The sequence below is a fragment of the Phyllostomus discolor genome, chromosome 1 (assembly GCF_004126475.2).
Source record: "Phyllostomus discolor isolate MPI-MPIP mPhyDis1 chromosome 1, mPhyDis1.pri.v3, whole genome shotgun sequence".
Classification (NCBI taxonomy): domain Eukaryota; kingdom Metazoa; phylum Chordata; class Mammalia; order Chiroptera; family Phyllostomidae; genus Phyllostomus; species Phyllostomus discolor.
Genome location: NC_040903.2, coordinates 174,487,000 through 174,501,651, shown reverse-complemented (window position 1 = coordinate 174,501,651; position 14,652 = coordinate 174,487,000). Strand labels below are relative to the sequence as shown.

At 40.4% G+C, this 14,652-nt stretch overlaps 1 protein-coding gene across 2 annotated transcripts in view; it reads left to right on the top strand.

The window, feature by feature from the left end:
* The first annotated feature begins 4,118 nt into the window (after positions 1-4,118).
* The window catches only part of CLPX (caseinolytic mitochondrial matrix peptidase chaperone subunit X), a 36,598-nt gene continuing 26,064 nt past the window's right edge, over positions 4,119-14,652 (top strand). The window contains exons 1-2 of one of the 2 annotated variants that reach the window (XM_028505625.2): positions 4,119-4,511; positions 13,407-13,567. In XM_028505625.2, the coding sequence (XP_028361426.1) occupies positions 4,433-4,511; positions 13,407-13,567 (240 nt within the window). In that variant the 5' untranslated portion in view covers positions 4,119-4,432. The remainder of the gene's footprint in view (positions 4,512-13,406; positions 13,568-14,652) is intronic. The other variant, XM_036009196.1, reaches the window with a different exon arrangement.

The following is a 14,652-nucleotide window of genomic DNA, read 5'->3' as shown; positions in this document are numbered from 1 at the left end:
CATCCTTTCTTAGGCCTAATTGTCCCAGGGAACCTGCCCTTTCCAGCACAGGGCGACATCCACCACCGGCATTGTTTCAGGCTTAAGTCAGGCAGGGGAAGTAAGGCAGCCAAGAGATTAGGAGACTTCTTGCAGACAGAATGAGGACTCAGGCTCTGTCAAGGCCGAGGGGTGAGGGTCCATCACCCCCTTTTTCTAAAGCCCCCCAAATCCTTCCCTGAGGGCCCCTTCACAGCCATGCTTGTCTTAGGTCGTCCCTCTTTGAGGAATCTTACCCGTCATTGGCTAACCAGTCATCTGCCTGGGGCCAAACAGGGTGAGTTGAAAGGGGGCAGAGGCAGTGCCCCACAAGGAAGATAAGCTTTGTCTCCCCAAGTGGCTTATGGTCCCGAGGTCTTTTTACTCAGCCTTAGCCAGGAGAGGTTACAGTTTCTGAAACCAGGCAGGGTGGTTCCCAACAGGGAAGGTAAGATTTTTGTTTCTCAGAAAGAATCTTAGGTTAAAAAGGAAAAGATTGGGAAACACTTAAAGTCAGGAGGCTTGGACTTTATTTCTCTTTTTCTGACTCATTATGTGACCTTGATCAAGTTCCTGCTCTTTTATACGCTGTTTCCCCATCTGAAAATCCAGTGCTAAACTGGATGACTCCCTAACTATAACCTATAAAACGTTTTTCACTTAGCAACTCATAATGTTCACAGCCCTGAGAGGTAGATTCAAGTACAGAAGGAAAAAAGGGCTTATATGTAAAATGGAGACATGTAAAGTTGTGTGTTTGCAGCTATCTTGTTCACAAAAGGTAAATAATTCAGGATAAGGAATCAGGTCCTGGAAACTATTTGAGCTGGAAAACTGCAGCTGACTTTCTTATTTTAAACATCAATTAACCTGTCAGAACAGAGCTGAAAGTAGGTGTGATGTGAAAGTATTTTGTCCCAAAGAGCTGATAAGATGTGACCACAGGTATTTGCCATCACTTTTTTGACAGAGGATCCTGGCCTGTTATCCATGAAGGGCCAACTGAGAGAGAAGGGTCCTGGGGTACACCGGCCCAGAGGCCAAGCTCCGCTCCATCTCACTGCTACCTGGCTACACCCTGGGGCCAGGACACTGTCCCAACCTGTGAATTTCAGGTCAGGGAATGTACACTGAAATGGAACATGCTCCTTTTACATTCGAACCCTTTCCAATACAGATGTTATTTTATTTGAACTTGACACCTGTCTGTGCTCCAATACCAAAGGTTAAATCTTGGTATATCCCCATGGTACAAGTTCCCCAATTTGAACACAACAATAAGACTTACACCAACAAAGAGCCTAGAGCGAAGTTGGTGTCCCAATCCATGCCTGCTGGGTGCCAATCCTCATAACCCAGGTACATTCTGACCCACAGAGCAGAGTTGTGGGGTAATGCATTGAGATGACCAAAATCATGTTGCCTGTATGATGCAATCATCGCTGGTCTGATGCCACAGCCACATGACCCTTGCTCACTATTGAGAAAAAGTTAAATAGTTGTGCACAGCCTCCCTTGTTTTGACTTTCTAGGCCAAAGTCTACACTCTGCTAATCAGGAGTCTCCTGGGAATTCCTTCTGGGTCACTTAGTCAGTTAGATTAACTATTGTATAAATTTGTGGAATTTGTGTCTATTAACACTCACCTCTTTGTCAATTATAATTTGCTCTGATTATATGTAGGATTTTCTGAAAACACCATCCCAGGCTTCTGCTAAACAAAAGTATTGTTGCAGGATAAGTATTTCATGAAGTACTTTTTAATTTCTACCGAATATTCAGTCCAAGTATGTAATAAAAACACTTGCTTTCAAAAAGCTCATAGTTCATTTGGGATACAGGCCAAACACAGAAAATATCAGCCCATAAATAAAATGAAATGCTCAGTTGTCTTGGGAATAACATGACAACATATTACATAACAATATAAGGATATTCCTATGTCATCATACCAGTGGCATATATGTATTTTTTTACTTACTGTTTTAAACTTCCCCACTAGGATGGGAGCTTCACAAAGGCAATGTTTTTTGGCTCAATGTTATTTCCTCAGTACCCAGCATATAACTGGTGTTCAAAAAATATTTATTGACTGAATGAGTGAGAAGTCAGGATTTTAGAATAGCCCTGGCTGGGTAGTTGGTTGGAACATCAATCCACACACTGAACGATTGTGAGGTTTCAACCCCAGTCAGGGGACATACCTAGGTTTTGGATTCAATCGCCAGTTGGGGAGCATATGGGAGGCAACTAATTGATCTCTCTCTCTCTCTCCCCCTCTCTTCCTTCCTTTCTCTCTAAAAGCAAGCGTATCCTTGGGTGAGGATTGGAAAAAAAAAAAGATCAGAACAGACAGAGAAGGGAAATCTTCATGAGTGCCACCAGATGAGCCTTGAGTTCACCAAGCATTTATTCAGCTTGCTGTAGAGCAACCTATATATAGCAAGTTGTTTTTAGCAAACAATTCCTTTATTTATATAAGAAGAAGGAAGTGTGCATGTAATTGAAATCGAAGGTAGGGTGGGATGAATATTTACATTGGCTGTTAGGGTCCATGCCACCTGCTCAGGTCACTGCTAAAAGGAGAGGTTTGTCCTGAAATCAATGGTTTTGAAACATTGTTTTAAAGCAGAAGAACTCGATTTTCAAACAAAAGCCCAATACATGAAACAGATAAAAGCAGAGCTGCTCTGTTTGATTTTGGAGTGGCACAAAGGAGGAGACAGGAGAGGTCTACCCTCTTAGTCCCCTCACCCCCACCACAGAGCTATGGCTTCTGATGGATTCTAAGAACACAATTTGATAACACTGTATTGAGAGAACTTTAGAGCCTCTCCTTTCTCAAAGTTCTGTTAATGAAGGCAGCTGACGAAGACATGGGTTCTGTTCTGGTGTCTGCCATTTTAAACTGAGGAAGTACCAGCAGTGAGCTCTCCCAGAGAGAAAAAAACACAACAGGCACAACACACACTGCCTTGGCCAAGGCCAATGCCCCTTCTCATGGCCAAACCTGTGGAACTAGAAGCCACATTTCTCTGATCCAAGATTGATAAAAACTGCCCTGGCTGGTTTAGCTCAGTGGATTGAGTGAGGGCCTGCAAACCAAAGGGTTGCTGGTTCAATTCTCAGTTAGGGCATATGCCTGGGTCACCAGCCAGGTCCCCAGTGAGGGGTGTGTGAGAGGCAACCACATATGGATGATTCTCTTCCTCTCTTTCTCCTTCCCTTCCCCTCTCTCTAAAAATATAGTCTTTTTTTTTTTAAAGACTGATGAAGGTTAAATAACTTGTGTGACCTAGTGTTGACTCTAGCTTGCCTAACTCCTTCCCCACTCCCTCAAGCGCAGAACTAGAAGCATCCAAGTTCACCTGGTCATTTCTCTGGGCTTGTTAATCAGAATTTTAAAACTCCAATATTCAGTCTGGCACCAACTCAGATGGGAAAAGATCCCGATTAATCTGTCACCATCCTTTACTTTGTACAGGGGCATCTGCCATAGCTGTCCAGAGAGGAGGCAGTCATGCAGACAGAAGAGTCAATGCGTAACAGAAGAGTTAATGAAGGGACGATTTACCAGGGTGTGGTCAAGGTTTAGGGAACCGATAAAGGACTGTAAAGCAGCCAGGGACTAGCAACCGCTGCCAAGTTATCACCAATGGTTTGAAGACACAGACAGCTGACATCCAACAGTTGTTGCTAGGGGGACTAGGTAAAAATACCACTTCTGTGTTACAATTGACGAAACTAAGGCAAATAAGGAGCACACGATGTGGAGTCCCAAAGGAATTCATTGAATTGCGTCTGGCGAGGCGCTTAAGCCGCCCGCCCCACTTTCATCTTCCCTTACACCAACTGAAAATGACCAGAAGGACTTTACTGTGACGGGTTGAGACTACAACTCCCGGCCTGGGCCTCCCTATGCCTATCCCGTAATTTTCAACGCTAGGAAAAGGGGGCTTCCGGAAGAACTGCCTCTCGGGACTTGTAGTTCTCGCAGTTAGGGCCAGCACCGTAGTGATCATTGGCCCCTAGGTCTCCGCCCCCTTCCCCTCTCCACTAGTCTGTATCCCACGTACAAACACGCAGCAGGTGCCGACGTCCTCTTCCTAGACCTAGGACGCAGGCGCGCGCACGCTCCCGGGGCCCAGTAGGCGGGTACTGAGGGCGGGGGTGGGGGGATGGGGGAGGAAGAGGAGGGGAGGGAGGGTGAGGGGTTAGGTGTCTACTGTATTGGGTAGACAGCAGTGGGCCTCTAGGAACCCGAAGGCCTGACGGGCAGACGGGTGAACTCTGCCCTAGGCTTAGGGTCAGCGAGCGGCTCCGGAGCCTAGTCGGCGTGCCTTGCCAGTAGGAGTCGGGCCATTGAGACTCGGAGGACAGTAGGGGCAGAAGCCCCGACCTAGGCCCCGCGGAGATGTCCGGCTGCGGCGCTTGTAGTTGCGGGGCTGTCGCCGCGCGGCTCATCACTTCCTCGCTCGCCTCCGCGCAGAGAGGTAACGAAGTAGTACCTCGCCTGAGCCATGGGGCCAGGAGTGTGGCGGCCGGCGGTGGGGACCCTGGGGAGAGCCAGAGGCCTACCCCACCGCGAGTATGTGAGCGATGCGCAGCGCTTCGCCTGGCATCCCCCCCTCCCCTTGTCCCTTGGACTGGGGCTCTGCCAAGCCCTGAGCAGCTGTTTCTCACTTTTGAACTAAAACCCATTCCTCCCTCGCCTGCCCACTTTTACGTCTCCGGACTTTAGGGCTGGAATGTGGCCACTTTGCAGAAACCCTGAAAGGCACAAAATGCTCTTCCTTTCGTTAAAAATGTCCCCAGGCCCTACTCAGATCTCCTCCAAAGACTGCTCTTCCTCTTCCGGAGCGTGAGCGGGTTCCCCTCGGGCCTGTGGGGGAGCTCAGAGTAGGGCACCGGTAAGGGGTTGCCACTGTCGGGGCCTCGCGGGGCGCCGAGCCCAGCCCCGGACGCAGGCCGCGCGCGTCCCGCGGTGTCACTGTCAGTGTGCAGCCGCTGACGCCGGGACAGAAACAGGTCTCAGAATACCTTTCGGCGCCCGGAAACCTTCCCGGGCCCTCACTGAAACTGCAGAGAGATTGGGGAGATTCTCATAGAAATTGTTTTAAGTACTGAGTTGTCTCAGGTGTTGTTTTTCCAACTTGACAGTCCCAGTAGTTTCTTAAGGGTGTCGCTGGTTTACCTGTTCTTTCTGTTTACCAGGAGCCGTGAAAGTGGCACTCCAGCTAGGAGATTCCAGAAAACAAACCATTTTTTCTCTTCCCCAAATCTGTGAATATCAGGCTATGAGGCTAGATCCTGATATGATAACTATCTTCTAGACAGATTCGTTTGGTTTGTCAGCTTATGACCCTTGGATAAATAAAAAAGTCTCCTTTTCCTAAAATTTAGGATAATTATAACTTTTTATTGTTTAATAATGTACATTTTCTGACAGTTTATTTCACGGAGGAATTAAATGAAAATGTGGGCAGAAGCACTTTTAGAAAAATGATACATGAATGTAAAGGAGTGTATTTAGTCCCAAGACCTTGTTAAACCGGAACAAGCGGATCTCTCTATTCCAGGAATTTGAGTTGCAGGCACTTGAAAATGACAGATGTTTAGTTGAGAGCCAACTGTGTGGCAGGTTCTGTTTTGGTGCTGGAGATAGAGTGGTGAACAAGTCGTCACCTTCAAGTTTAAATTTAGTATAGTTGACAAAGAGTAATATTGTTTCTGGGAATGAATAAAGTGTGTGTTCAAGATCATGATAAAATTTAGTATTTTTACATGACAAATAGCAAAATGGTTTTCGCATTGTTTTAAGACTTTTCCCAAGATTTAATTACAAAAATGTTTGTTTTCCATAGTAGAGACCCTAAAAGTCTACAAAAATACAGAGTTATTTAAAAAACTCCAGGAGGATTATTTTTATTTAAGATTCCTGGAAAGAGGAAGGAAGGCAAAAGATAGAAAAATCAGAGTTGAGCTTTATTATTCTCATACATAGTAAAGAATTTAAACATTGTGGGGGAAAGGGGGTGGCTGGAGGTGGAAGAGGGTGTGTGGCAGATAAATGGTGATGGAAAAAATAAAAATAAAAATTTCAACATTAGTAAAAACAAAACTTGATCAGAATAGTCTTCTAACAAATTGTAAAATGAATTAAGAATAAAAGGGGATATTTCAGCGCTCCTCTGAAGTATAATGTTATTCTTTATTTCCATTGGTCTGTCATGTTAAACTTTAAAAATTTTGTATGTAGTTTGAAAAATTACTTGGTGAATTGTCATACTAGACCTGATTTATTTTCTTTTCCTGATGGGCTATGTATTCCCAATTTAATGTGTTTTTCCTCATTAGTTTCTTTGAATATGAAATCTGTAGTAGAGTAGAAATTTTAAAAAAAACCTTTTATCCAAGCTGCTGGTATTTTTCGATTTTAATGTATATTTTTTAAAATGTGCTTTTTATATGTAACAATTTGTTTTCTAAATATGTGTGTTCAGAAGTGCTTGATTCCAGAATGACAATATTTGGTCTGAATTTGGCTGTGAGAATTGAGGGATCGCATGCTTTCTGCCTTTATCTGTTTAAAAGGTGTCACCTCATGAGAATGTCATGATGTGAAGATGCTCAAACATGTTGTTCATAATTTTTATGATAGTTACATACAGTGCCTAGACTTTAATTTTAATTCTCTCTCTGCAGGTAAATTCAGTACAATTTACATAAGGCAAAGTGAAATGATAAAGCATCTTTATTGCAAACTATTTTTTAATCAGCATTTCTCTTTTCTTGGCATATTCATCTTCAGAGCAGCAGACTAGCCTCAGTGAAAATCCATAAAACATGTTTAAACTTGAAGACAGAAGGCTATCATAGGAGTGATGTTATTTTTCTTTATTAAGAAGTATTCCAAATTCTTGAAACAATAACCTGGGCATACAATGAAATTTTGAGGCTAATAAAAGCAATAAGCATGTACTAAGTTGCTGGTTTTATTTGTGAGCTTTGAATTTTTTCCCAATTTGTGTTAGAGGTTAGAGGCCAAGCATTTAAGCGAGCATTTACCTTTATTTGCCATTTCATCAATTGTTACACACTCACATATTGTCACTGTAAATAGATAATTTAACGGTTTTCATTAGTTCTTTCACTCTATTTCTAAAATATAGATTAAAGATTGGTTTATCCTTTTTTTTAAGATTTTATTTATTTATCTTTAGGGAGGGAAGGGAGGGAGAGAGAGAGAGGGAGAGAGAGGGGGAGAGAGAGAGAGACAGAGAGGGACATTAATGTGCGGTTGCTGGGGGTTATGGCCTGCAACCCAGGAATGTACCCTGGCTGGGAATCGAACCTGGGACACTTTGGTTCCCAGCCCGAGCTCAATCCACTGAGCTACGCCAGCCAGGGCTTGGTTTATCTTTTAAACTGAATCATTTGTATGTTTTTGGAGAATGCTTAATTCAAGATTGAATATAGGCAGTCAAATATATAAAAGTTGAATAACTCCTAATTTTAATAGCCCCCAAATAAGTGTACCTTATTCTAATGTTTCTATTTAAAAACAGTTGTTCTTAAGCTCAGAAAGCTTTATCTGTAAGGCAGAAGTTTTGTAAGTGGTTTAGCTTTTAACTGTCTCCTGTCATTGCTGCCAAGTAGTCTTTCGAAATACACTTGGGAGAAATACTTCCTTTTTTGGCTTTTAGGGTTTTTTTCATTCAGGGTTTACAGGCCACCAAAGGGGTCTAGGAATAGAACGCAGAGGTTCTGTGAACTTTATTTCACTAAACTTGATGTGAAGTAACAGCATGTCCTTCAATTCTGAATGTAGGGAACAAACCACAGTAGTAGCAGCATTTTATGAACTTATCACCAGTCAGAATCATGAATGTTTTTATGTCACAGCACAGTTGCCCACATCTCAAAATATTGTTTATCCTTTTCATACCTTTGAGATCATGGTAGTTACTAAAAGAGCTGTTAGATCTTATTTAACTTTGTTAGTAAACAAGAATATTTAAAAAATATTTTGATAACTAGTATAATTGGTTTCTTATGTATTTTATTCTTTACATTTAAAAACATTCTGACAAGGGGCCTGTCCATAGGCTCCACCAGACTGCCAAAGTGGTTCAAGGCTCAAAAAGTTTTAAAATTCCTGATTAGTTTGCTGCAGTGATTTCTATAAAGATTTACTGAGTGGTGAGTGACCGGTTATTTAAATTGTTTAGTACAGTGGTTTAAAAAGTGTGGTCCCCAGACCAGCAGCATCAGCATCACCTGGGAACTAGTTAGAAATCAGATCTATGAAATCAAAGACTCTAGGGGCTGGCCCAGCAATCTGTGCCTTAACAAGCCCTCTTCATGATTTTGATGCGTGCTCAAGTTTGAGAACCACAGGTTACTCATGGCGTCTTGTTGGTATAGCTCATAGATTATAGAAAGCTAAAACAGCAGTACAGTACCATACCATTAGGATCGGCAAAGAAATTCTTGAATTTAGAAGTTTGAATGACACAAACCTGTTTTTCAGGTAGTATTTTCTGTGGTGACTATATGATTGCATTGGTCTCATCTGTTAACCTGACAAGGTATTTAAGGGGGAGGACTTATTTTTCTTTCTTTTTAAGTAGACTTTAAAAGGATTATCTTTGTAATTTTTATATCTCTTAAATTCCCAAAGATAGCTTCCTTTCAGCTTATTTTCTAATAATATTAGATATTGTAAATTGTTAAATACTATTTTAAAAGATGTATTTTATTATAAGTGGGAAATAATGTACTGTATATGATAATTCAGGGTTATTTTGTTCCAAACATCCAAGTTCAAATAGCCTCACATAATTTTGTTATAACTGTAGTTTTCTTTGTGAATACATTGTAATGGCCTAATTAAAAAGTTATACTTGTTACATAGATTATAATTTTATTTTGCTACCTTTCATATTCTTATTATGAATGTTTTCAAACACACAAAATAGAATGAACCGCCAAATAACCATCACCCAGCATTCATGATTTCGTCTGTCCCTCTCCCCCATTAATTTTTTTAGACTTGCTTTTTATATTGTCATAGTCCTTAAATCATATACATTCTTGGAAAAACATCAATGTTTAGCTTAAAATTTATGAACTGTTGCCCTGGCTGGTGTGACTCACTGGATTGAGCAACAGCCTACAAACCAAGGGGTCACCTGTTGGATTCCCAGTCAGGGCACATGCCTGGGTTGTGGGCCAGGTCCCCCATAGGGGGCGCACAAGAGAAAACCACACATTGATGTTTCTCTCCTCTTCCTCCCTTCCCCTTTTAAAAATAAATAAAACTTAAAAAAAAACTAAAAAATTTATGAACTACCTTAATCTCTAATGAGAGAATAATGGCTATTGTCATTTACTGCAAAAATGGAAATGTTACACTTGAGAAAATTTGAAATGTCTTTTGAAAAAGTTACTTAAAATCAGACTTCCAGCAAGATGGAGGCATAGGTGGATGCACTGTACCTCTATGCACAACCAAGATTAGAACAACAATTCAGAGGCAGAATAACACCCAGAACTGACAGAGAATTTATCTGAATGGAACTCAGACAGCCAAGAAGTTGAACTAGACCCGTTCATCCAGACCGGTGGGAGGGGAGGGGAGGAGCAGCTGGGCACTGGTCGAGGCACGCAGAGAACAGGGAGAACTGGGCATATAAAGCAACCAGGAGCGCGTAAGGCATCTGGGGTGCACAAGATCGCAGCGGGTGGACCCTGAGTATGCAAGCGGCAGCTGGCGGACCCAGTGATGCGGCAAGCGTGGACCAGGGCAGAGCGCACAACCCAGGATCCCAGAGAAGGGACTGAGGTTTCAGGAGAACGGAGCTACTGCCATTGTTTCTGCCCACCCCCGCCCCTGCCCCCACATGCAACATCACAATCTAGCGACTAGGGTGCCCAGCCCTGGTGAACACCTAAGGCTCCGCGCCTCACCGTAACAGGAGCGACCAGACCAAAAAAAAAAGAGAGAGAGAGAGAGAGATATGTCTCAAACAGAAGAACAGATCAATGCCCCAGGACTCATCCTTTTGAGCGACCAAGAGATAGCCAATCTATCAGATGCACAGTTCAAAACACTGGTGATCAGGAAGCTCACAGAATTGGTTGATTTGAGGTGCAAATTAGATGAAAAAATGCAGGTTACCATAAAAAGAGATGAAGGAAGATACACGGAGAACCAATAGTGATGGGAAGGAAACTGGGACTCAAAACAATAGAGTGGACCAGAAGGAAGAAAAAAACAATCAAACAGGAAAAAATGGAGAAATAAGAATTCAAAAAAACAAGGAGAAGCTTAGGAATCTCCAGGACATCTTTAAATGTTCCAACATCCAAATTATAGGGGTACCAGAAGGGGAAGAGGAAAAGCAACAGATTGAACATGTATTTGAACAAATAATAAAGGAGGATTTCCCCATTCTGGCAAAGGAAATAGACTTCCAGGAAATCCAGGAAGCTCAGAGAGCCCCAAAGAAGTTGGACACAATAAGAAACACACCAAGGCACATCATAATTACATTAGCCAAGGTAAAAATGAAGGAGAGAATCCTAGAAGCAGCAAGAGATAAGGGGATAGTAACCAACAAAAGAGTTCCCATCAGGCTGTCAGCTGATTTCTCCAAAGAGACCTTACAGGCAAGAAGGGGCTGGAAAGAAGTATTCCAAGTCATGAAAGACAAGGACCCACATCCCAGATTGCTCTATCCAGCAAAGCTTTCATTTAGAATGGAAGGGCAGATAAAGTGCTTTTCAGATAAGGTCAAGTTAAAGGAGTTCATCATCACCAAGCCCTTATTTTATGAAATGTTAAAAGGACTTATCTAAGAAAAGAAGATTTGAAAAAAACGTATAGCAAAAGGACAGCAAACTCACAATTATGAACAACCACACCTAAAGCAAAACCAAAAGAAACTAAGCAAACAACTAGAACGGGAACAGAACCACAGAAATGGAGATCACATGGAGGGTTAGCAACAGGGGAGTGGGAGGAGGAGAGAGGGGGAAAAGGTACAGAGAATAAGTAGCGTAGATTGTAGTTGAAAATAGATAGGGGGAGGGTAAGAATAGTATGGGAAATGTAGAAGCTGAGGAACTTATACGTATGACACATGGACATGACTAAATGGGGGGGGATATGGGTGGGAGAGGGTGTACAGGGTGGAAGGTAGTGAAGGGGGGAAAATGGGACAACTGTAATAGCATGATCAATATATTAAAAAAGAAAATGTTACTTAAAATCATCAAACATTTTCCCCCTAAATATTCAGGCTTAATAGTGTTAAGCAAAATTTTACAGTTTATGGATTAGGGACTGAGGTGTCCTAAACCTTAAACCTTTTTTGGTATTTTTTGTAAATATTTATATAGAGATGAGACAAGTTGTTTCTTATTTGTATCTTTTCTGAGTAGTTTGGTGGGCTCATTTTTGTACTTTATGGAACAGATGATAACCTAGGGCAGTGATTTTCAACCTTTTCATCTCATGCCACACACAAACTAATTACTAAAATTCTGTGGCACACCAAAAAATGTTTTTTGCTGATCTGACAAAAAGTAAGTATAGTTTTGATTGATTTATTAAAAAGAAAGTAATTACTTACCTTTTTTGCTCCAAAGTAACTTTTTAAAAAAATCAGATGCTTATACTTGTATATAAGGATTTCTGGTACCAAGAATTAACCAATCAGATGCAACCTTATTATGCAACATGACCAATAAGGTGCAGTTATATTATATGACCTATATATTTGTGGTTCAAGATGGCATTCACAGTGGGCTGCTATTGTTGTGTTGGCTGTTGTCACTTTTTAAATTTGACAGTCTAAGGGAGAAGAGGTCAGTGCCCCTAACTAAATATTCAGATAACTGCTTTGTTTTTTTTTTTAGGTGTTGCATGTTTTAAAAATTATTTTGTCACACCACTTGAAAATTCCTGGCCTAGGGTAATAAATAACTAAAGAAATTAGTTGTTCTAATATTATACACTGTTGGAAAATTGAAATTAATAAAACCAGTTATAACTAAGCAATTGTTTTTGACTTGTTTGAAGGAGATAAGTTTAAACCAGTTTTTGCCTTTGGATGCAATACTTACCTATGTGCATGATCTCTTAAAAGTTTTAAGAGGTGTAGAAATAAATATTTAAAGCCTGAGTTGAGAATTTTGCAGGGAATAAAATTAGGAAGGCAAAAACCAGTTTCTTAAATTTATTGAAATACTAACATTAACACACATACCCCTTGTGTTGGTTACCTGATTACCTTCTAACAGCACTCTAGTAAACTGGTGGGAAACTTCTCTCCTGGTGATTCATTAATGTATGTTAGCTTATGCAAGGTTCTAAGTATCCTTACAGTACTGAAGTCTATGGAATTTTGCTTTACCTAGAGCCATTCAATTTTCTTGTGTAGAGAACACTTTTAAAGACCAGCTTGGTAAATGTGGCCTCATTCTATGCAGTATGGCTTTTTTGCCATTGCCTATAATTTATTTTGGGGTTTATTTTGTATTTAGATAAGAAAAACCAGGGGTGAGCAAGCAGTGACCCCCTGGACCAAATCTAGTCATATCCATTGGTTTACATATTACTTACATTTACGTTCCTGTCAGAGGCAGAGTAGTTGGGACTGAGACTACATGGCCTACCAAGCTGAAAATGTTTACTACTCTGGTCCTCTACAGAAAAAGTTCACTAAATAATAACCTATATTCTTTGAAAGAATTTTAACTTGATGTTAGAAGGTTAAAAATCTTTGAAAGCAGAATGGTGGATGGTGGTTACACAGTATTCACTGAATTATACGCTTTCCGTAGGATTGAAATCATTAAAACATGTGTTTTAATGAACAGCACATTAACTTTTTAAAGAACATTTGATGTTTCTTTCTACTGTTGCAGATATTACCCCAGTATAACCAGAGAGACAGATAAGGATTCATGTCAATTGCTTATTCTCATTGGCAGAAATAATATAAGAAGAATAAGAATATAGGACATAAATAGCCTTCCCCCCCTACAAGTGAGGCTGATAATGAATTACTTATTTCAAACTTTGAAAGAGTCACTCATTATTATGACCTTGATGATCTTTCCTCACTTCTAAAGGACAGGCCTGGGAGGAAGAAAACATCTTTGTTGACCTGAAATCTGTCCAAGGCCCAAATCTGGCCTGTTTTTGAGCAGGCTTTGCCTCTGATGATACCACTACTTTCTTTACCAATTTGTGCTGCTACTGTGAAAATTACAGCTTTTTCAGTCTCTTATGCTTAAGGAATTTTTGTTTCCAGGGGATTTATTGAAAGAATGTTAATATTTGATATATGGACTAATGCATTTTATCATATTTTCAGGTATTTCTTGTGGTCGAGTTCATATACTTGTTTTAGGAAGGCTTGGGACCTTTGAAACTCAGGTTCTACGAAGAGTTCCTTTCAGAACCTTTACAGGAACACCAGCATACTTAGCCTCAAAAGATGGGATAAGTAAAGATGGTTCTGGAGATGGAAATAAGGTATTTTATCTTTATTGGCATTTGTACACATACTTGAGTTCCCTCCTTTAAACAATGAAATATAATAATAGTGCTCAGTATCCCACTAGCTTATATGTTTTCCGTGGGAAATATGAAATATGTAAAATGATCTGAAGAATTTTATGTAATTTTATTTTGTGTTTCAGTTTGAACTATAAAATAGTTTTATAAGCATTGTACTTAGTAAGCCGTAATTAAAAGTTTTAACACCCCAACCCTGGCCAGGTGGTTCATTTGGTTGGAGTGTCATCCCTGTATACCAAAGGATTGCCCTGGTCAGGGCACATAACCTAGGTTGCAGGTTCGATCCCCAGCTGGGGTGTGGATGGGAGGCAACTGATTGATATTTCTCTCTCACACTGATGTTTTTTTTCTCTCTCTCTCTGAAATCAATAACTACACTCCTGGGTGAGGATTTGAGAAAAAAAAATAACATCCCAAAGTGGTAAAGAAGCTTAAATAACCCATGTAGTCAGTCGGGTTGAATTTTAGGAGTAGCCATCATTTCCTCCTTTCCCACAACTTTTATAACTCATAATATATTTAGTGTAAACCCCACTAAATCCTCTACTTAAAAATCTTGGATATCTCTATGACAGTGCTGAGCTACTCTGTAGCTAGCAAGTAGATGAGTGGTGATTGTATTGGGTCAGTGAATTATTATCCGTTTTGTTTATTATGTAAATTTGACTGACACTTGAGCTAATATGCGAGACAAATGCTCGGTGCTCTCATATTCAGACTTAATCCTAAGAGTGACTTCCTGAAGTAGGTGATAACTTCATTTTAGAGATGAAAAAGTTAGATTCAAGAAAGGTTAGAATTGCTACTTGCTATGATAATGACTCCCAATTCAGTTTCATTGAAATGTAGTTTTTTACTTAGAGTAATTTTTTCACCTAGTTCTTACTGAGTCATTGGAAGAAGGCTATTTATTATACATGCTGGCACAATAGTGCCAGCAATAGTAGAGATATACAAATAATTCCATTCCAGAAATTGTAAAAATTAAAAGATTAATTATAAACTATATTGTTTTTATTTAAATCTACATATGAAGTGGT